Consider the following 23787-nt stretch of genomic DNA (forward strand, 5'->3'; position numbering starts at 1 on the left):
TAAATGGATAACAAAATACATTACAAATTGGTCCTTTATATTCATTTTTTACTTCGTATTGGTCCTGAACATTTAACCGATCAAAAAGACATAGTCATACTACATCAAACAACAGATCACAAAAATCACAAAAAAGGTCATTTACACCTGATTATGTCATAAGGTAATGTCATAAGCCATTTACACCTGATACATGCTCAAAAACAGCCACAATTACATGTTACATCCACAAAAAAATATTGTCATAATGCCAACATCAACACTATCAAACCTTAACACTGTCAACACCCCAAAAACCATCAAAACCCACAAAACCATCAACACCAAATATTCATTGTATTTGTTACACAACATGACACGATTTTTAAAGTCAAATGCCATCATCAAACACCCTTCTTCTTACTGGGTGGTTTCTTCTTCGCGGGAACAGAGGCAGCAGTATATGAGGAGCCGGGTTCTGCAAACATATCCGCAACCGCACTTGAATAACTTGCCCTATTGTGGTCGGGTTGGTGGCACAATATACAAGTCTGTTGTTCTTTATCACGATTACGCTCCCTCCTAACCATTGACCCTACAAATAGTTTAGAAAAGAAGTGTCATTGATTATTTGAATGAAAATAGTTCAAAAAAAATGTTATACCTTTCGATTTGCCCAATTGAATGCCTTGGGGACATCTCCTTTTGTTGTGTCCTTTTTCACCACAAAGCCGACACTTGTACTCTGGCATCAGCCCCTTCCTCGACATTTTCTGGCGTCCATCCTCCCCATCTCGGACTGTGACAACTTGATGGGCTATCCTTGCTGCCTTTGTTTTGACCTTGCTTCTGGCAGCCAGTTCTTCAGCCGTTTTTTGCCTTGCTCCCTTCGGACGTCCGGGCAATCGGGTAAGGTTTGGTGGAACGATATCGGGATGAGGAGTCCTTGGCCACGTATCTGGTCCATGTACCGGGTAGATGATGGGCGCATACACCAATTGCAATGTCTCCGTTGAGTAGCATTTAGCTACAAAGGAGTCCACATCCTCTCCAAATAGCAGCAATCGCATGTGGGCACGGTAACCCGGTCAACATCCAACGCCTACAGCTGCAACTCCGATCTCGTATATCCACCACGAACTGCTCATTGAATTTGGTGTTCACCTGATACACCCATTCACAAGCCTCTCTCACCATACAATCTCTAACCTTTTCCTTTAGCTTCTCAAGCTTCTTCCTTATCTTGGGTCTGACACAATCCTCCAACTTTGCAGCCATCTTCTGTCGGGTGGTGATCCTGTCCATCAAATACATTCGGATGCATTCCAGCATACCATACAAGAGCTTGTCCCGCGCAATCAATAGGACTTTGCTGTAACATTCTGAAATGTTGTTGACTAGAATGTCACAATGGGCCTCAAAACCAAAGAAAGCTCGACTCCAGCTCTCCTTGGCAGTGTGCACAGTAAGCCACGTGTGTGCAGCGGTATTTAGCTGTTTCACCTCCTCCATCACCTTCTCGAAGGCGTATGCATTTGCTGAACGGACTGCTTCCCAAATCTTGTCTTTTAGCGTTGGAGATGGGAACACCTTCTTGAAGTTGTTGTGCATATGCCACACACAGAAGCGGTGTTCGGCATTATGGCAGCAGCTTCGGACACATTGATAAGGCCCTGCCCATGACGAAGAAAGAAGATTAGCTAATAGCAAACTGACTAATTTACAATGTAATTGTGTACCTTTTGTCTAACGGAGATGAATGTCCACTTGCTCGAATTCTTGATGTCCAGATTCTTAACCAACAAACTTTAAAACTAACTCCAAGTATCCGTATTCTCAATGGCTACAACACCGTAGGCGACGGGAAAGATCTGATCATTCGGGTCTAATCCAATGGCAGTGAGGAGTATGCCCTTCCCTTGTCGTTTTAGATGGCAACCATCCAATCCTATCATACGCCTGCAATGCTGCTTGAAGGAAGGCTTACAAGCTTCATAAGCTATGTAGATTCCATTGAACTTGTCAGTTCCATCCGATAGGCGCCTAGTTGCTAGGACAACGGTACTCCATGGATTTGTCCTCAAAATCTCTGCCCTATAATCATACAGCCTCTTGTACTGCTTGATTGTATCACCCTCGATCAGTTTCCTCGCACGTGCCATTGCACGCTTCGCCTTTCCCACCGAAATTGTTATCTTCAACTCCATATGCACCTTCTCCACAAATTGCCCAATGTCATCCCAGGAAATAACCTCATATCTTCCTTGAATAGTCGTGCCAAATACTTGGCATTAGCACAACCGTGGTTGTAAGAAGCACCCCCACACTTGTGTATGTCACGCAGAGCTCCAATCTGCCAACAACCAAGTTCACTCCTATAATACAAGGAAACCGTCCATGGACAACCTGCTTTAACCTTCTTACTTCGCAGCAACCCCTTGCAGTATGCAATACAACGAATGTTGTCATTCTTTTTGAGCCTCAACTTCTTACCCAACTGGACACCTTGATGACGTATAAGGTCTGTAAAAACGGCCTTGGTATTGAACCGCAACCCCACTTCCAACCTTGGATCATTTCTGTCCTTGGTAGGCTTATATCTTCGGCTCATATTTTGCACGACATCACAGTCATCGTCGCCCGCCAATCAGCCTCACTGGTGTCCTAGCTAGGTGAATCACTCCGAAGAATGTCACTTTCCCCACCATCATATAAATCACCAAGAACTCTCATGGAATTCACAACATTCTTCTATCCCTCAACTTGAGAAGTCATTATGTTGTCCTCTTCCTTATCACTTAGATCATAGTCGTTGTCCACAAATGTAAGCTGCCCCGCATTGTCATCATCGGAATCGACCTTCTCTTTTTCCTTTCCTTTCTCATTGCAGGTCCCCTTTTTCTTTTTTTTTCCCTTCACAACATCATTAACTTTCCATTTTCCCTTTTTCACAGCCTCAGCCTTTCCCTTCCCCTTTCCAGCCTTTTCTTTCCCCTTTCCAGATCCATTCCCCTAGCCTTTCACAGCCACAAGACTCTCTTCCTCATATTCTTCCTCACTCTCCACCTCATACTCGCTGGCTGAACTCTGTACCAACCAATCATCTCCACCAATTTCCTCACCCTCACCTACTCCAGCTCCCTCACCCTCACCAGCTCCCTCATCCTCACCATCATCAGTTCCCTCATCATCACCCTCATCATCACCATCACCAGACCCCCATCATCACCATTACCATACCCCTTAGCATTACCTTCCTCTTCGCTCTGACCGTCTTCACTTGCGGTTAAACCATCTATACGCTCTCTAACTATAACTGGACTTTGAATTTTCTCCTGTGCTAATTGACTAACAGGTTGTGTGCCCGTTAACACCTCACCAACACCCCCGAGGTGAATGACATATAAGTAATCACCCCAGCCCCGACCCCTAACTTTGCCATGTCTATTGCAGACTTGTTGTCAAAAAGCCACACCATTCCATCCTCGAAGTTCATCCCAGGTATCCGATAGAAGTACTCTAACCCAGTCACATCCATTCCCAGCTTCTCCAACACATCATCAACCTCAAGCTTCAACCATTTGTCTGGATCGCAGTTGTGAACATATTGAAGTTCAGCATTGACATAGTTCTTCCCAAACTCTTCCTCAAGGACACCATTGTAGTCCAATCTTGTAACGGAGGTCCCATTTGCATGAGTACATGTATAATCATATCAGTCATCGTAGCTAAACAATATAAAATAACATATTGGTCCCATAGATATGCTCTACATATCAGCTTAGTCCTACACATTTACAGACAAGAAAAATGGTCCCCTGTCGTCTGGTTCCCCAACAGTCCACATAACACCCTTTCACAAGTCAAAATTGTATGCAGACAAATAAACCCTTTTCCGCATAACACCAAACCCTAAAAATTCTCAAAATCATTGGCATATACTCAAATCATACTCAATGGGACCACTTAATAAAGACAACACCATATTAAATACACCACAACCAATAAATGCAAACCCTAGTAAGCAAACATGCAATCAAACGATTTTCAATCAAATTTCAAACAAATTTCAAACAACATTACCTTTTGAATGAAATTCAGGAACTGGATTTTTCAGGCGGAGGAGGAGAAACTGGAATTTGAGGCGAAGGTCTTCTCCGTTCAGAACGACGAAGTAGATGGAGCAGCGGCTTCTGGTGAAAATGACGGGGATATCGGGCCTTCTTCGTCCTCTAAAAATCGGGGTCGCTTTCTGGAGAAGCTCGACAGTCACCGACTGAAGAAGTAGGGTTCATTTTCGGAGAAGAATGGACATCCGCATCGGAGCTAGGGTTAGAACCCACAAATCCCGATGCAGCCGACGGTCCTTGTTCGGTGTCAGGCGGACGTGAATCGCTCGTTTCAATCTTCTTCCTCTTCCTCGCATATGATTTTTTCACGTCGCCGAGACCTTCGGTGTAACTGTGGTTTGGGTACGACGACTTCCAACTCATGGCAACCAACAATAATCGGTTAGAATCGGTCGGAATCGGGTGGCTTTGGTCGGAATCGGGCTTCTTGGTCGGAATTCAGAACTAGGGTTCTTCTTAGAGAGTGATGAGAGAGATGAAAGAAAAGAGAGAGAGTGTCGTTTGATTTTCCAACTCCATACTTAGTGAAAAATGTTGTTTGATTATTCATATTCAAAAATATTAAAAATTTTGAATTATTAGCAAAATAGTTAACATAATATTAACCAACTAATAATCTGAGATTAAGTCTAATCGGATCAAATTTTCGCTAATTGACGGTTGACCGTCGAGAATTAACGGTGCCATCAAAAAAGGATGCAAACGATATCATTTTTCATTTGTTTCGTACTTACTTTTTGAAAAGTGAATATTCTGGATCAAAATAAAAAATCGGTCATATGTAAAGGACCAAAATAGTACTATACTCTAGAATAAATGAAAGTTGTGGGAGATATCTTTGTGCCCAATCCCTCTTCATTCCCTTTTCACGCCAGGTTCTACAAAGTGTGTTCCAACGCAAACTTCATCTTCAATCTGCTCCTTGTAGCGAAACTTTCCCTTCAGCGAAAATCTTCAAGAAATTCCATTCCACTCCGTAGCCGTTACCTGCGAAGAATTTAAACCACCCACATTAATCCTAATAAATCCTAATCATGAGGATTTACTACAGTTCAATTCAGCCACTAATTGCCATTAAACCACCCAATTAAGTAGGAGTTAATCCTAATCAATTCCAGATTGTTTCTCTTTTAAATTCATGGTTGCTTCACCATCATTCTCACTTTCACAATCTACAAACCAATAGCAAGAAAAAGAGAGTGAGACAGAGAGTAGAAGGAGCTACTGCCTTTTATTTTCAATCACATCCAAGTTCATAGGTAATCCTCTCCACAATCCATATCTAAATTGGAGAAATAAGGATGGGCCTTTTAAATATTTGGAGGGATAAGGTGGGCTGAAATTAAACAAAGTCTTGGGCCGAGTAATTAAATCTTCGGGGCTGATAAATAATTTAAATCGTGGGGAATTATTTAATTAATTCCCGGAATAGTTTCGAAGTACGAATAATTTATCCCTAGTTCGAATAAAAATATAAATGCGAAGGGAAATAGTTGTGATAATTTAATTATGCGCTTAAATAATTTTTGGGAATTTATTCGACTTCGTGGTGGAAAAATACGAGGAGTCAACAAAGGAGACGTGGGCGCAAGTGGCCGATCGGCGTCGCACGCGACACCTTGGGCGGCCGCCGAATAACCGAAAATATGAGAAAGTTGAGAAACGAGATAAAACACTTTAATTAGGGTGCATGCATTCTAATTTGTAGTTTTCTCGCGCTAATTGTTGTGTTACTACCTTGTTGTTTAAGAGAATTGTTCCGTGAGACTCTAAATTCAGAACGAGGAGTACTCAAGTGTGATACATGTTAAGCGAATGAGATGGGCTTTCTTTTAAAGTATATTTTGGGCTTTGTTCCCAACGATGATAAATACTTTGACGTGAAATGAATGATTGTCATTCCGTGTGTTGTTTTATGGAAATGCTTATTTGAAGTGGCTTTTGCCATGTATAGTTGATCGAATTTGGGTCCCAGTAGAGCCGCAAACTCTATTCGGACTAGTGTACACAACATGTAGATCGAGTGCCATCCTTCGAGTTGGCCGGTCTAGTGACTTTGAATGTTGCCACATTCTCTGTCATGTATAGTTCAGATATGGTGAAAGAGGAAAAGGAAGTTTGACTGCGTAGTCATATTTTACGAGGAAATGTTTTAGTGTACTCAGGCCTTTTTAAGATAAAACCCCGAGCTCACTCAGTAATGGCTTGACAATATTTAATGAAAATGTTTTGGCTTGTGTTCACTGAGTACATCAAGTACTCAGCCCTGCATATGTTTTAAAAATATGCAGGTTGAGCAGTAATGACGATGGGCGGTGTTGAGCAGAGACGGAGTATGTTCTTTGATAGAATGGTAATTGAATGCATCGTGTCTCCATACATGATGTCATTCGCTCTTGAACGCTTCCGCTAAAACAACTTTTTTATTGAGATCACATACTATTGATCGAGTTTATGTACTTTTCGAGATGAAACTCTGATTCTATTCAAGTTATTTGCATTATTTCGAGCCAAGTCAAATTATCCCTTTTGTATTCCCCTTCTTCCCCGCTTCTTATATCCCACCTCAGTCGCAATAACCCGTCCTTTTTATCCTTAGTAAGGGCAGGCGTGACATTTGTAATCCGTCTGCAACCTTCCAAGGCGATATACATGAAACTAACGGCAAGTTAAATGCAACAATGCTAGTTTTCTGCAATTGGAACTCTGGTTTTTCCCTTTGTCTTAGAACTTTAGTTTCTTCTTAACCATACAGGTGAAGCAGCCTGGGTTGGAAATGTCAACTGCTCAGAGCGAACTCGACTTGTCATATAGACAACGCTGCCAAGGGGTTGTCATACCCGAAGCCTATGAACGTCTAATTCTTGACACGTATGCTCATCTCTATATGGACAATATTTTTAATATGTGTATTCATTTTGTTTCTTCATTCATCATGAATGCTAATGTGATATCTCTGAATGCAGAATAAAAGGCGATCAGCAGCATTTTGTCCGCAGAGATGAGCTAAAGGTAAACACTAGATCTCTCTTTCATTGCTCGCATCACGTGTGTTGATACTTAGCGACCGATGTTCAGGCTGCTTGGGAGATTTTCACGCCCCTTCTGCAACGGATCGATAAAGGGGAGTTCAAGTCTCTTCCCTACAAGCCTGGAAGCCGAGGGCCTGCAGAAGCAGATCAACTGCTGGAGAAGGTGGGTTACGTTCAGACACACGGCTACATATGGATCCCTCCGACGTTGTAATCGCTTGCTCAGGTCACTCGCTCGTCCTTCTACCTTAAGTATATTGTTTAGTACGAGGCAAAGACACGAGCAATATATCTATGATGAGTTGTGTGTCGAATAATTTTGTTTTTGAAGACATAATGAAGGTTGAAATCATGATTGATGCTTGCTATGAGATTGAAATGATTGATCTCTGTCTTCATACTACGACTAGAAATGATAATATACTTTTGCAATTGAGAAATTTTTAGAAGTCTTTGCAGTTTCAATTGCAATATAAAGTCATTGTACATGAATACATATTATGTCTAAGAAAATGGCTACCAATAACACATATTAGTACGTAATAATAATTGGTAAAAGGCATGGAATATATTGGTAAAAGGCATGGAATATACAGATATGCTAAATTTCAAACAAAGCATACATTCAATCAACAAAGATTCTTCAGTTTATTATACAATATAATAGTGAGATACTACAATTTACTCTCTTCTAAATGAAAAATAGTCTCATTTTAACATTTTAGGATATTCATAAAAAAATGTCCAATTTCTAAAAATTAAAAGTTTTTTCGCTCTCATACTTTATCATACTTTACCTATATTTTCTCAATACCACTCTTACTTTTTTCTTCCTCTTGCTTTACCATTTTCTCATTAAAACTCGTATTGTTCATAAATGGATTTTTTTTTTGGATTAGATAAAACCAAAAAAAGGTTTGTCTATGATTAGATAGTCATAGACAATCAATAACGGATCCATCAAATAGCATCTCAAGCAAACTGCAGCAATGTGAGAACACGACAATCAATGATGGGTCTAAGTTGTAGTAACAAGTAAGAGTGATGGGTCTAAGTCATCACGGCGAAGCTAAAATCAGACACTTTTTCGACATCGAAAAATCACAAAAACAAAATAAAAGAAAAAAGCAACTTCGTACTGAATTTGCATGTATGTTTGGCAAAAGGTAAAAAAGTAGTGATACAAATCAATCCCAAAGTATAGAAACAAGCAGAAACCACATCCGATAAGAATACAATCACCAGATGTTTATTAGCATATTGCAAGCTGAATAAGACGAACAATTTGGTATCAAAATAAGAGAAAAGACTACACTACAATACTACAATACCAAATCTAAATCTTACTAACACTAATATGCATACCTTCTATTGCAGTGCATATGTTCAGCTCGAGCTGTGAGCGATTCTTGTGCATGCTGAAACTATCCGAGTTGCGGAAAATGATACACCATATACAGAAGACATACAGTTTAATAATCAGAAGTTGGGATCAAGAAATTATACCAATTATGTGAGTGCAAAAGGAATATTAAGGACAAGATTGTGTGTATGAACAGATGGAGCATTCATTTGATTGCTTGGAGTTTTGCATTTTTACCTTTTGGCTTCTAATCATAAATATACACTTTGAGGTCGTAGTTTTCGTACTCGTCTTGCTGCACCTTCTGAATTTGTTGTGCTGAGGCCACCACAGAAGCGCCACATTCTTGTAAGTAAATTTCTTGGAGAGTTGGGATATCTCCAATGTTGCACGGGATTTCCTCTAGCTCTTTGCATCTGATCACTTGCAGCTCCCGGAGTTTAGGGAAGTTGGTCTCATCGGCTCTCCAGCGTACTATATTTAAGGACTGGAGGCACAGAAACTGCAGCGAGCAGAATTCATCTCCTTCTACCGCCTCCCACTCTTCTTCCTCTGCCTCTCCGTCTCTTTCAAACACACAGTTCCCTATTTTGAGCACTTCCAGATTCGGTAGTCCACATAGAGTTGTCAAGAAACTCCGAGATACAAAACATTCAAATATAGTTAACTTTCTAATACCATGTGGAAATCTGAGTTTGTTCAGAAAACGGCTACCATCTTCATCCAACTCTGAATCAAATCTTAAATTTTCGAGTTTGTGAAGATGGCTAAGATCAACTTCAATTTCGGGTGTGTCGATGTAATAGATTCCTAACTTTATGACATTTGGGATGATCTGAAAGAAACCATTCCTAATCAGTGAAGGTGTTATCCAAACATGGTAAATTGACTGCAGCTTCTTATGAACAAATCTTATCTTGTATCCTTCATCAGTGTCAATTGCTGTGAACAACCTGAGATGTCTTAACTCAGACATCACCCATATTTCGGATGGCAAACTAAGCTCTGTCATTCGTCCACAAATCAAGGTTTGCAGATTCCACAATTTTGATATTCCAACAGCTACACCTGAAGTGCAGGATAAGGCTAAGTAACGTAGGTTCACAAGTTGTAATATTTCTTTTGGAAACTCCTCGAATACCATTTCCATTACATCTAGCACCCTAACCAAACTTAATATGGAAAAGATAGGAGATATAATCTCCTCGTCAGTGCATATAAAAGATCGAGCAAGTGACATCAATTGGGGTGAAGCACGCACATCTTCCATTTCATATGATGACTGAACACTTACACGGCGCATGCAATTCTTGACGTTTAAAAACTTCTCCTCGTTGGCCTTCCTTATGCATAGATCCATCAACAGATCATGGATGGAGTAACTCTTTGGTTTCCCATTGCAGTTTACCGATCTAACAAAAAGTAGATTCCTCTCCACTAGAGCTTTTATGTAATCCGCGGCCTCTTCCTCCAAACTCTTATCTCCCTTGGATTTCACAAATCCCTCGGCTATCCACAAACTCTTAAGTCTAGATCCCTTAATCTCATAATCTTCAGGGAAAGCTCCCATATACAAGAAACATGGTTTCAAGTGAATCGGTAAGTGGTTATAACTCAAGGAAAGTATATTGGAGAAATGCTCGCCCGATCCAACAATTGAAGCTTTTACATCGGTTGAAAGATTCTCCCAAACATCTCTTGACCTTTCGACCTTCGATATGAGCCCTCCAATCACATGAATGGCAAGAGGAAGCCCACTGCAATCACTCCCAATCTTAGCTGCCACCTCTTGCAATTCGTCAGGGCAATCCTCTTCCCCAAAAACAATCTGGCAAAGTAAATCCAGACTTGCCGACTCGTCTAGCAACTGCACATGATGCAGACTTTTCGAGCCTGCAACATGTTCTGCCACATCAGACTCCCTAGTGGTGATCACAATCCGACTCCTATTACTGTTGTCTGGGAAATACATCCTTATCTCATCCCACACTTTTGTGCTCCATATATCATCCAACACAATCATGTATCTTCGCCCAAACAATCTCTTATGCAATATTTCTCTCAACTCATTTTCTCCGCATCCAATCAATTCATCACTTACTTTTTCATCCGGGCCGCGAAGAAGACTTAACATAATTTCCCGCATATTGGGAACTTGTGAAATCGCAGCCCAACCACGATAATCAAAGTGAGAAACTATATATGCATCATCATAAAGATTTCGAGCAAGGGTAGACTTACCAATCCCCCCCATGCCAACGATGGGGATGATCTCCACCTTCCTCTCCATACTCGTGAGACGACCCTTCAATTCCAACAGATCTTCATCAACTCCCACCAAATCAGTCTTAGATCTCGGTGAAGAAGCACTCTTTTCCTCCAATTCTTCCACGAGCTTCATAGATTCAAGCTGTTGAGTTGGTAGCTGCAAATATGGTCTCAGATCATGCAAGAAAACCACTGCAGAATCCAGCTCTCGAGTGACTTGGTGCAGATCTGGTGTGAAAAAGGTCAAGCTCTCGCTTGCTGGGTGGGAAAGCATTTGACGAACCATCCTTGACTCAATAATATCCTCTGCTTTATACACTGTATCTCTGATTTTGTTCTCCAAACTTGCTATTTGGGAGGGTGAAGACTTTTCAAGAATCTGCATCAGAGATTCAGCCTTTTGGAGTAGGGATTCGAGTCGGGGTTTGTTGTGATCGAAAGTCCAGTGGGCTTGTTCGGGATGAAGGATTTGTTGTAGGATGGTGATGAGGGATTGAAGATTGTATGCCATTATTTTGTTTCAGATTTGTTGCAGAAAAGAGTATGAGAAGTTGAGAACAAAGAAGACAATGTTTCACAAACTAATCTGCTGACTATTGGGTATATCAATATGCTCTGCATCTCTGGACTCAATAATTTGCATGTTGTATTAAAATAATGCATTGAGCACGTCAAGCCAATAGTATTATCAGAGCAATGATATTTTAAGACAAGTGGTCAATTTTTTTGTTATTAGATGATTGCAAAGACAGATAAAAATTTGAATAAAAACTCTAAAAAATTTTCCAACAGTTTGCCTATAAAATTTTCATCTACGTTTTGCATCAAGTAAAGTAAAACAAAGGGAGAAGAGATGTGCAGACTCACTTTCACCCTCGGGCCGAATGATAGCAGCCCTCCTCTCTTGCTCTGCTTTCATGACCACAAACTTAGACGGTAGGTCTCGTTGGCTCTCCAGCGCACTATATTTAAGGAATAGAGGCGTAGAAACTGCAATGAGCTGAACTCATCTCCTTCTCTCGCCTCCCACTCTTCTTTCTCTGCCTCTCCGTTCCCCTATTTTTTATTTTTTAATACTCCCTCCGTCCCACTTAAAATGCAACATCTGGGAATCGGCACGAGATTTTATGTAGTGTTGTTTTGTGAGTAAATGAAAAGAGAGTAAAGTAAGAGAGATGAAAAAGTAGAGATAGAGTTGTTTCCATTTTAGGAAACGTTTCATTTTTAATGGGACAATAAAAAAAGGAAAACGTTGCATTTTTAATGGGACAGAGGGTGTATGTTTTATTAATTTTTCAATTTGATTAATTTTTATAGTAATTCATATTTTGATTTTTCGGTTTTCTTTTTCACAAAATTTTGATTTTTCAGTCCAATTCTATTTATTCAAAAATAAAACAGAAAACTAGATGCTCACCCTGATGAAACATGCATTTAAACTAAAACGCTTTTGGCATAGCAAAATCCAACCGTCTACTAAATTTGCGACTATATTTTGAAATAGGCAAAACAACTCCATTAAAAGGAAAGGTAAGAATACAAAGTACAGAAAAAAGCAGAAAGCAAGGATGGGTTTGAAATTATTATAGCTCATCCGTACCCAAAACATTCGTCACGAACTGCAAATCCAAAGATAATGAATTTCCACATAAACTAAAAGAATATACATGTCTATATGATAACGACTCGTCTAAGAAGACGAAGCCTATCAAGTTGCAATACCGACTCAATAAGTTGAACAAATAACTTCAATGCATTTATACAAGCAAATCAATAAAACGAGTAATGAATGCTACCTCGTTACTAACGTGCAGGGCAGATAAACCACATTCCAATTCCTGGCCATTAATGCTGCATTCTCTTTGCTGCCTCAGCTCGATCAAACCCATCCCTGCAGCGGCACTTGCATCAAAAATCAGCTTAGCAGACTCACTTTCACCCTCAGCTCTGCCATCATGACCACAAACTTAGACCTCTCCGCCTCTTGTTGAGCCAACTGCTTCTGCTCCACAAGCATTTGAGAATTCCGCATCCAAAACAATGCTCAAGTTATATGACCTAAAATGTGTCTTCTAATCATATGTTCAGCTCGAGTAATGAGTGATTCTTGCGCGTTGCTGAAACTATCCGAGTTGCAGAAGACGATACACAATACAGTTTAATAAGCAGAAGTCGGGATCAAGAAATTATAGAAATGATGCGAGTGCAAAAGAATATTAAGAGGAAGATATATTGTGTATATGAACAGATGGAGCATTCTTTTGATTACTTGGAGCTTAGCATTTTTACCTTTTGGCTTTCTAATCATAGTACAACCACTTTGAGGTTGTAGTTTTCGTACTCCTCTTGCTGCACCTTCTGAATTTGTAGTGCTGAGGCCATGACAGAAGCGCCACATTCATCTATGTAAATTTCTTCCGAGAGTTGGGATATCTCCAATGTCACTGGGGATTTCCTCTAGCTCATTGCATCTGTTTACATACAGCTCCCGGAGTTTAGGGAAGTTGGTCCCGTTGGCTCTCCATCGCACTATATTTGAGGAATAGAGGCCCAGAAACTGCAGCGAGCGGATTTTATCTCCTTCTACCGCCTCCCACTCTTCTTCCTCTGCCTCTCCGTCTCTTTCAAATACACCGCTGTTTATGTTGAGCACTTCCAGATTAGGTAGTCCACATAGAGTTGTCAAGAAACTCCGAGATAGTACACATGCTGTTATTGTTAACTTTCTACTACTATGTGGAAATCTGAGTTTGTTCAGAAAATGACTACCATTTTCATTCAACTCAGATTCACATGCTAAATTTTTGAGTTTGTGAAGATGGCTAAGATCAAAATCAATGTCGGGTGTGTCGATGTAATAGATTCCTACCTTTATGACATTTGGGATTATCTCAAAGAAACCACTGCTAATTAGTGAAGGAGTTATCTGAACATAGTAAATCGTCTGCAGCTTCTCAAGAACAAATCTTATCTTGTATCCTTCCTCAGTTTCAATTGCTGTGAGCAACCTGAGATGTCTTTACTCAGACATCTCCCTTCAGATGGCAAATCAAGCTCCGTCGTTTCTCCACAAATCAAGGTTTGCAGATTCCACAAATTTGATATTCCAATAGGTACACACGAAGTGCAGGAGAAGGCTAAGTAACATAAGTTCACAAGTTGTAATATTTCTCGAATACCATTTCCATTACATCTAGCACCCTAACCGATCTTAATATGGAAAAGATAGGAGATATAATCTCCTCGTCAGTGCATATAAAAGATCGAGCAAGTGTCATCAATTGGGGTGAAGCATGCACATCTTCCATTTCATATGATGACTGAACACTTACACGGCGCATGCAATTCTTAACGTTTATAAACTTCTCCTTGTTAGCCTTCCTTATGCACAAATCCCTCAACAGATCATGTATTGAGTAACTCATTGGTTTCCCATTGGATTTTTTTATCTCTAACCAAAAGTAGATTCCTCTCCACTAGAGCTTTTAAGTAATCCTCGGCCTCTTCCTCCAAACTCTTATCTCTCTTGGATTTCACAAATCCCTCGGCTATCCACAAACTCTTAAGTCTAGATCCCTTAATCTCATAATCTTCAGGGAAAGCTCCCATATACAAGAAACATGGTTTCAAGTGAATCGGTAAGTGGTTATAACTCAAGGAAAGTATATTGGAGAAATGCTCGCCCGATCCAACAATTGAAGCTTTTACTTGCGTTGAAAGATTATCTCAAACATCTCTTGACCTTTCAACCTTTGACAAGAGCCCTCCAATCACATGAATGGCAAGAGGAAGCCCACTGCAATCACTCCCAATCTTAGCTGCCACCTCTTGTAATTCGTTAGGGCAATCGTGTTCCCCAAACACAATCTTGCAAAGTAAATCCTGACTTGCAAACTTGTTTAGCAACTGCATGTGATGCAGACTCTTCGAGCCTGCAACATGTTCCGCCACTTCTGAATCCCTACTAGTGATCACAATCCTACTCCCATTATTATTGTCTGGGAAATACATCCTTATCTCATCCCAGGCTCCCGTGCTTCATATATCATCCAGCACAATTACGTATCTTCGACCAAACAACCTCTTATACAATATTTCTTTCAACTCATTCTCTTCGCATCCAATCAGTTCATTGCTGACCTTTTCATTCGGGCCACGAAGAAGACTCAACATAATTTCCCGCACATTTGGAACTTGCAAAATAGCAGCCCACCCACGATATTTGAAGTGAGAAACAATATATGCATCGTCATAAAGTTTTCGAGCAAGGGTGGACTTACCTATACCACCCATACAAACGAGGGGTATGATCTTCACCTTCTTCTCCATATTTGTGAGACGATCCTTCAACTCCAACAGATCTGCATAAACTTCCACCAAATTAATCTTAGATCTCGAGGAAGAGGCACTCTTTTCCTCCAATTCTTCCACGAGCTTCCTAGTTTCTAGTTCTTGAGTTGCTTGCTGCAAATCTGATGAAGTCAGCCTCTTTTCCTCCATGAAAACCTCTGCAGAATCAAGCTCTTGAGTTACTTGCTGCAGATCTGGTGTGGAAAAGGTCAAGCTGTTGCTGTCTGGGTTGGAGAGCATTTGATGAACCATCTGTGATTCAATAATATCCTCTGCTTTATACACTGTATCTCTGATTTGGCTCTCCAAACTTGCTATTTGGGAGGGTGAAGAGTTTTCAAGAATCTGTATCAGAGATTCTGCTTTTTCGAGTAGTGATTCAAGCTGTGGTTTGTGGTGATCAAAAGTCCAGTGGGTTTGCTCAGGATGAAGGATTTGTTGTAGGATGGTGATGAGAGATTGAAGATTGTATGCCATTTTTATCAAAATCTCTTGCAGTTGCAGGGATGAAGCCAAAGAAAAGGCAGATATCTTGCAGCAATGATAGATATCCTTTGCAGCAGTGAGAGTATAACACAATTATCACAACCTAAAGCTGTAATCCCCTGAAGAAACCAAAGAATGGAACACGAGCTGACAATCTTCAACACCCTGCAACAAAGAGGAAATGGGAATGGTCGATCAGAAAAGACGTTGTAGATAGCCAGTAATGCATAATAAACAGCAAAGGGAAACATGGCTTAACAATATAAGCCGCATACAAGTGAATGATATCTACATCTCAACTATAATGAATTTCCAATTTTCCACATAAACTAAAAGATTATGCACGTCTCATCGGCTCAACGCTAGTGAAGTTCAACAGGAATGGCTTCATTGATACTATCACATATCTACGAAGACAACAACCTCAGAGCATGAGTTGAAACTTGAAACATCATATGATAACGACTCATCTAAGAACTACCAAGCATAGATCCTAAGAAGACGAAGCCCATCAAGTTGAATTACAGACTAGCAAAGTTGAACGAATAACAATAGATGCATTTATCACATCTAATGGCATACATAAAAGAATTTGTTACAGACATAGCATTAATACACTCACTACAAAACTAATAAAACGAATAATGAATGCTACCTGATAACTAACGTGCAGGATTAACCCCGAGAAGCATGTTGTTGCTGCTAGGAAGATAAACCACATTCCCAATCCTGGCCATGGACGCTGCATTTTCTTTTGCTGCCTCAATCTTCCTCAGCTCGATCAAGCCCATCCCTGCAGCTGCAGTTGCATCGGAAATCAGCTTAGCAGACTCACTTTCACCCTCAGCCCGAATAATAGCAGCACTCCTCTCCTGATCTGCCTTCATGACGACAAACTTAGACCTCTCCGCCTCTTGTTGGGCCACTTGCTTCTGCTCTACAGCCTTTGAGAATTCCGCACCATACGACAAGTGTGTGATGGCAACGTCATCCAAAACAATGTTGAAATCCTTGGCCCTTCTGATCAAACTCTCTCTCACGAGAGCAGATACATGGGGTCGTTCAGTGAGCAATTGATCAGTGTTGAATTGAGCAACCACAGCCTTCAGAACCTCATTACCAATAGATGGCAGGACTTCCTCATCATACTCAAGCCCTATGGTTTGGAAAATAACGGGAAGACGATTCACCTCAGGGAGAGATAGCACACGCAGTGTCAGATTGACCATCTGCAAATCCTGTGTGCCTAATATATACGAGGAAATAATGTTTCAGCCAAATATGTTCTATTACACAAGTCAAAATTCAACGAAATATTACAATAAAACAGGTAACAATACTTTTGCCCTTCATAAAAGTGTATGGAATCCAATTGTGAGCCTTGTTGTTCATAGAGAAATCTAATAAATATGAAATACTTGAATTTTGAGATTTCATGTAGTATTTTTTTTTTGTTAATGAATAAAGAGTAGTGTAAGAGAGATGAAAATGTTGAAGTTGTTTGCATTTTAAAAACATTTTATTCCATCCTCTCTGTTTTGAAATGCTGGATTCGCCACTTATTAAAAGGAAAGGTAAGTAGCAAATTATTATAGCTCATATGTACCCGAAACATTCTTACAACTTGTCACGAACTGCAAATCCAAAACTGATAGGAGTACATTCGTTGAATTAAGAAACTAAAGAATGGAACTCAAGCCTACAATACAAGCCACGTGCAAGTAAATGATATCCACATCCCAAAGATAATAATGCAAGGTTAAGTGGAAAAATTGTGAAATTTGATCGAATTCTAGCATTGCATAACTTAAAACTTAATTGGAAAAAATTATGAATTTGGTTGCAAATATTTTATGACAAATTTTTTAATGAAATTGTAATCCAATGTTGTTTGTTTATAAATGAAATGATATCGTTTGGTTGTAAAACATTAACATTATATTAACATAGGTGGTTGGATTTTTCACAATTGAAAGCGACGTAATTTGGTGTCATGGTGAAGCTAAAATCAAACGCTTTTTTGTCATCGAAAAATTACTAACACAAAATACCAAAAGAAGCAACTTCCTACTATATTTGCATCTATGTTTTGCAAAAGGAAAAAAAGTAGTAATACAAATCAATCCCAGTACAGGAGAAGCAAGCAGAAACCACATCTAATAAAAATAGAATCACGAGATGTTTATGAGCATATTGCAAGCGACGTAAGAGCAGCAGCAGCTGAAAAATACAAACTATTTGCTACCAAATTAAGAGAAAAGACTACACTACGATACTACAATACCAAATCTAAATCTTACAAACATGAATATGCATACCTTCTATTCCAGTGCATATATGTTCAGCTTCCGAGTTGCTGAAACTATCCGAGTTGCAGAAAACGATACACAATACAGTTTAATAACCATAAGTCGGGATCAAGAAATTATAGCAATGATGTAAGTGCAAAAAGAATATTATGAGGTAGATTGTGTATATGAATAGATTGGAGAATTCTTTTGATTGCTTGGAGTTTAGCGTTTTTACCTTTTGGCTTCTAATCTTATATGATCACTTTGAGGTCGTAGTTGTCGTACTCATCTTGCTGCACCTTCTGAATTTGTTGTGCTGAGGAAACTACAGAAGCCCTACATTCACGTACGGAAATGGTTTGGAGAGTTGGGATATCTCCAATATCACAGGGAATTTCCTCTAGCTCACTGCATCTGCTTACATGCAGCACCCGGAGTTTAGGGAAGTTGGTCTCTGTTAAGAATCGGAGTTCCGGTTCAATCTAATAACCCAAAATAGTGATAACAAAGACAAAAGACAGAAAGATAAATTGGACAATGGACACAAGAATTTACGTGGTTCGGTCAATGCGACCTACGTCCACGGCCGGAGGAGAAATTTCACTAGTAATGTGGGGATGATTACAAAAAAGGCTAACACCAATATTTTAGGATAATGGAATTAGAAAGCCTAAGCTACAAAAGAGAAAAAAGAAGGCAGAAGCTTTGAAGCTTTGTTCTGAAGTAGTAGTGGTTGCCCCAAAGGCATTCTCACATGCTCCTTTTATAGGCAAAATGGATGGAGAGAAAGTCCACAATGTGTGCTCCCAAATATCACGTACACACTCACAAATCTCCACATATATGACTTGCATTTCAGCAAGAAATAAGGAGCCATAATCTTCAGAAGACAAAGTTGCTATGCCTAAGTCAAAAAGGTAAGGCTAAGCATTTAAGGCATAGCCACCCTACAAATCTCCACCTTGACTTAAATGCAAAATACTAGTGAATTTTTATCACCTCCGGCAAAGCCCCAACGGGCTAATTCATCACTTCTGAAAGACCGATCAAGTCCAAGCATTGCTTGAACTTGTACACCGGAAGGGCCTTCGTAAACATATCAGCAGGATTGTCCTTGGTGTTGATCTTTTGAACAAGGACTTTCTTATCTGCAATGACATCACGAATAAAGTGATACTTAACGTCAATATGCTTAGTCCTCTCATGATACATCTGATCTTTAGTCAAATGAATTGCACTTTGACTATCACAAAAAATGGTAGTAACGCCTTGTTGTAGAGTTAATTCACCGAATAAACCTCTCAACCATAATGTTTCTTTGATTGCCTCAGTAACCGCCATATATTCTGCTTCGGTGGTAGACAATGCCACCACATGTTGTAAAGTAGCTTTCCAGCTAATTGCACAACCTCCAATACAAAATACATAACCTGTAAGAGACCTGCGTTTATCGAGATCACCGGCGTAGTCTGAATCTACAAAACCAACCAATGTATTATCATTTCTACCAAACTCTAAACAAGTGTTAAGAGTACCCTTCAAGTATCTGAGAATCCACTTCACCGCTTGCCAATGTTCTTTTCCTGGGTTAGCCATATACCTGCTTACAACACTAACAGCTTGTGAAATATCAGGACGAGTACAAACCATTGCATACATAATACTGCCAACAGCCCTAGAGTAGGGAACTCGTGCCATATAATTCTCTTCTTCTTTCGATGTTGGTGACTGAGCAGCAGATAGCCTGAAATGGCTAGCAAGAGGAGTACTTACTGATTTGGCATCGTGCATGCCAAATCTCTCCAAAACTTTCTTAAGGTAATTCTCCTGGGTCAGGAATAACTTACCAACTCCTCTGTCACGTCTAATCTCCATACCAAGAATCTTTTTAGCTGCTCCCAAATCTTTCATCTCAAATTCACCACTTAACAAGGCCTTCAATTGATGAATTTCTGCAAGATTCTTAGCTGCAATGAGCATGTCATCAACATATAACAATAAATAAGTGAATGAGCCATCATTCAACTTCCGGAAGTAAACACAACTATCATACTTGCTCCTGGAGAAACCATGACCCAACATAAAAGAATCGAACCTTTTATACCATTGTCTTGGAGATTGCTTTAATCCATATAAGGATTTCTTTAGCAAACATACCTGATCTTCCTTTCCTTCAACTTCAAAACCTTCGGGTTGCTTCATATAGATTTTCTCATCTAATTCACCATGTAAGAACGCCGTCTTGACGTCAAGCTGTTCTAGCTCTAAATCATACATGGTCACCAATGCAAGTAGTACACGAATAGAGCTATGTTTAACAACAGGTGAGAAAACATCATTAAAATCTACACCTTGTACCTGACTGAAGCCCTTTGCAACCAATCGTGCTTTATACCTTGCATCCTCAACACCTGAAGCAACTTCCTTCTTCTTGAAGACCCATTTGCATCCAACTATTTTCTTACCCTTCGGCGGCTGCACAAGAGTCCATGTACCATTTTTGTGCAGAGATTCCATTTCTTCATTCATAGCTACCACCCATTTGTCTGAGTGTGCACTTTGGATCGCTTCCAGATAAGTGGAAGGTTCACCATCTCCACCTGTTTCTTGTGCCACTGTTAAAGCGTATGAAGCTACATCAACGTACCTTTGTGGTAGTCGAATCTCTCTTCTTGGTCGGTCTCTAGCTATGGAATATTCTTGTTCCTCACGTTCATCTTCAAAGAGAGCTGGATCTATTTCATTTTCTCGACCCGTCCCTCTAGTAGAAGAATTTTGAGAAGAATCTGAAGTATCTATCTCTAACTCCACATTACTTTGTTCACTACCCCCCTTTTCTAAATTATAAGGATTACAAGACTCATTTCTAGAATACAACATGGAGGTTTCGTCAAATGTTACATCTCTACTAATTACAAATTTGGGTGAATTGGGATCAGGACAATATAATCTATATCCTTTCACCCCTGAAGCATATCCAAGGAAAAAATACATTTCTTAGCTCTAGGCTCTAACTTTCCCTCGTTTACATGCATATAAGCAGGACACCCAAAAATTCTCAAATTAGAGTAATCAGCAGGATTACCTGACCAAATTTCCTCTGGAGTCTTGAAATCAAGAGGAGCACAAGGAGCGCGGTTGACAATGTAGCATGCAGTAGCGATGGCTTCTGCCCAAAAATCTAAAGTCAACCCGGCATTAGAGATCATACATCTAGCTCTCTCTAGAAGAGTCCGATTCATGCGCTCGGCCACACCATTTTGTTGAGGTGTCATCCTGACCGTGCGGTGTCGAGCGATTCCTTCATTCTTGCAAAAATCGTTGAACTCGCTTCCACAAAATTCCAAGCCATTATCAGTCCGTAACCGCTTGATGTGTTTTCCTGTTTGCTTTTCAATCAATATTTTCCACTGTTTAAATGTTAGGAAAACATCACTTTTCTGTTTAAGAAAATAGACCCAAACTTTCCTCGAATAATCATCAATGAAAGTTAACATATATCGGGCACCACCTTTAGAGGGTATGCGAGAAGGACCCCACAAATCAGAATGAATGTAATCCAAAGTACCTTTTGTTTTATGAACAGCTGGTGTTTGGAAGCTAACTCTCTTTTGTTTCCCAAACACACAGTGCTCACAAAATTCCATCTTACCTGTACTTTGACCACAAAGGAGGCCTCGCTTACTTAACAAGGTTAAGCCTTTCTCGCCTATGTGCCCAAGCCGCATGTGCCACAATCTTGTGGTATCAGCTTTTGGAGTAGAAGAGACTGCAACAACACCTGTAACAGTAGATCCCTGCAAAACATACAAGTTTCCAGACCTGCAAGCTTTCATCACAACAAGAGCACCTTTGGTTATCTTTAAAACTCCACCTTCAGCCGAGAACCTGCACCCTTGTGCATCAAGGGTACCTAAAGAGACCGGAACATGTCTAACATTAGTGAGTGTTCGGATAATACCGTCAAACATCTTGATTTGAACTGCACCTTTACCAACAACCTTACAGGGGGCGTTATTTCCCATCAAAACATATCCACCATCATAAGATTCATAAGTAGAAAAACAATCTCGGTTAGGACAAATGTGGTAAGAACAGCCCGAATCTAAGATCCACTCATCACTAGACCTCACAACATTTGCCGAGGCAATAAAGACAGTTCCATCACTTTCATCTGCAGCTACACTAGCTTCGGCAGTGTTATTGTTCTGGCTATTGTTATTTTTCTCCTTATTTTTTAATTTAAAACAGTCAGCCTTGATGTGCCCTCTCTTCTTGCAGTAATTACATTTTTTATTTGCATGCTTCGATTTTGACTTTCCTTTAGATCTATTTTCAAAATCTTTACTCTCTGATCTACCCCGCACAAATAAACCCTCTGCCTGACCACTACTAGATTCCCCTGTGATGTCCCTATCTATCTGCTCTTTTGACTTTAAAGCAGATTTGACACTACTATATGAGATGGTATCTTTCCCATAAATCATAGTATCCCGAAAATGTTTTAAAGATGGGGGAAGGGAACACAATAATAGTATGGCCTGGTCTTCTTCACTAACCTTAACATCTACATTCTCCAAATCAATAATGACTGAGTCAAATCTATCTAGATGAGAGATTATAGATGTACCTTCTGTCATTCTCAAGCTATATAGCTTCTGTTTCAGATAAAGTCGATTTTCCATGGTCTTCTTCATGTAAATCGCTTTCAATGAATCCCACATTCCTTTTGCTGTCGTCTCTGCAGCAACTTCCGCCAAAACCTCATATGCGAGATTTAATATGATTCCTGATCTGGCCCGCTTGTCCAACTCTGCAAACTCCTGCAGCGTCATCTCTGATGGCTTCTCCTCCACTCCCTGGAGTGCCAGCTCACAACCGTCCTGAATGAGGATGGCCTCCATCTTGAGTCGCCACATTGAAAAGTTAACATTTCTGTCAAACTTTTCAATTGACGTCTTTGTTATCGTCATGGCTAAAGATTATTTCAGAACCGGAAAACCGGTTCTGATACCAGTTTGTTAAGAATCGAGTTCCGGTTCAATCTAATAACCCAAAATAGTGATAACAAAGACAAAAGACAGAAAGATAAATTGGACAATGGACACAGGAATTTACGTGGTTCGGTCAATGCGACCTACGTCCACGGCCGGAGGAGAAATTTCACTAGTAATGTGGGGATGATTACAAAAAAGGCTAACACCAATATTTTAGGATAATGGAATTAGAAAGCCTAAGCTACAAAAGAGAAAAAAGAAGGCAGAAGCTTTGAAGCTTTGTTCTGAAGTAGTAGTGGTTGCCCCAAAGGCATTCTCCCATGCTCCTTTTATAGGCAAAATGGATGGAGAGAAAGTCCACAATGTGTGCTCCCAAATATCACGTACACACTCACAAATCTCCACATATATGACTTGCATTTCAGCAAGAAATAAGGAGCCATAATCTTCAGAAGACAAAGTTGCTATGCCTAAGTCAAAAAGGTAAGGCTAAGCATTTAAGGCATAGCCACCCTACAGTCTCATTGGCTCTCCAACGCACTATATTTAAGGACTCGAGGTGCAGAAACTGCAATGAGCCGAATTCATCTCCTTCTTCCGCCTCCCACTCTTCTTCCTCTGCCTCTCTGTCCGTTTCAAACACACAATCCCCTATTTTGAGCACTTCCAGATTCAGTAGTCCACATAGAGTTGTCAAGAAAGTCCAGTGGGTTTGCTCGGGATCGAGGATATGTTGCAGGATGGTGATGAGGGATTGGAGATTGTATGCCATTTTTTTTGTTTCAGATTTGTTGCAGAAATGAGAAAGAGAAGTTGAGAACAAAAAAGACAATGAATGTTTCACAAACTAATCTGCTGACTATTGGGTATATCAATATGCTCTGCATCTCT

General features: G+C 40.1%; 3 protein-coding genes and 2 pseudogenes across 4 annotated transcripts; all 5 read right to left on the bottom strand.

The window, feature by feature from the left end:
• Positions 1–383: 383 nt before the first annotated feature.
• Positions 384–2590, bottom strand: LOC125200221 (uncharacterized). Its single transcript, XM_048097934.2, has 5 exons — positions 2386–2590; positions 1799–2242; positions 1086–1652; positions 644–1006; positions 384–574 (listed from the first exon to the last, which is right to left on the bottom strand). Exons 1-5 carry the CDS (start codon positions 2588–2590, stop codon positions 384–386), a joined length of 1770 nt encoding a protein of 589 aa, XP_047953891.2.
• Positions 2591–8751: 6161 nt separating this feature from the next.
• Positions 8752–9864, bottom strand: LOC148932916 (putative late blight resistance protein homolog R1B-16). Its single transcript, XM_089065284.1, has one exon. It carries the CDS (start codon positions 9862–9864, stop codon positions 8752–8754), a length of 1113 nt encoding a protein of 370 aa, XP_088921410.1.
• LOC125215127 (putative late blight resistance protein homolog R1A-10) lies at positions 9738–11334 on the bottom strand (annotated as a pseudogene).
• Positions 11335–12392: 1058 nt separating this feature from the next.
• On the bottom strand, positions 12393–15770 carry LOC125200231 (putative late blight resistance protein homolog R1B-16; annotated as a pseudogene). Its single transcript, XR_016135126.1, has 2 exons — positions 13062–15770; positions 12393–12895 (listed from the first exon to the last, which is right to left on the bottom strand). The product of XR_016135126.1 is annotated as a putative late blight resistance protein homolog R1B-16 (transcript).
• A 500-nt stretch (positions 15771–16270) lies between these two features.
• LOC125200239 (prohibitin-3, mitochondrial-like) lies at positions 16271–16837 on the bottom strand. The gene has a single exon (XM_048097944.2). The coding sequence runs from the start codon at positions 16835–16837 to the stop codon at positions 16271–16273; it is 567 nt and encodes a 188-aa protein (XP_047953901.2).
• Positions 16838–23787: the final 6950 nt, after the last annotated feature.

The sequence above is a fragment of the Salvia hispanica genome, chromosome 2 (assembly GCF_029641045.1).
Source record: "Salvia hispanica isolate PSC_SH4W2 chromosome 2, Shi_PSC_v1, whole genome shotgun sequence".
Taxonomy (NCBI): domain Eukaryota; kingdom Viridiplantae; phylum Streptophyta; class Magnoliopsida; order Lamiales; family Lamiaceae; genus Salvia; species Salvia hispanica.

What these genes read in the sequence shown, in the direction of transcription:
- LOC125200221 (XM_048097934.2), bottom strand. Translation starts at nt 2,590, where the DNA reads ATGAGCCGAAGATATAAGCCTACCAAGGACAGAAATGATCCAAGGTTG. An exon ending in TGAGAATACGGATACTTGGA is followed by an intron (nt 1,653 to 1,798) that starts GTTAGTTTTAAA and finishes CGTCATGGGCAG; the next exon opens with GGCCTTATCAATGTGTCCGA. An exon ending in TCAATTGGGCAAATCGAAAG is followed by an intron (nt 575 to 643) that starts GTATAACATTTT and finishes AACTATTTGTAG; the next exon opens with GGTCAATGGTTAGGAGGGAG.
- LOC148932916 (XM_089065284.1), bottom strand. Translation starts at nt 9,864, where the DNA reads ATGGATCTATGCATAAGGAAGGCCAACGAGGAGAAGTTTTTAAACGTC.
- LOC125200239 (XM_048097944.2), bottom strand. Translation starts at nt 16,837, where the DNA reads ATGGTCAATCTGACACTGCGTGTGCTATCTCTCCCTGAGGTGAATCGT.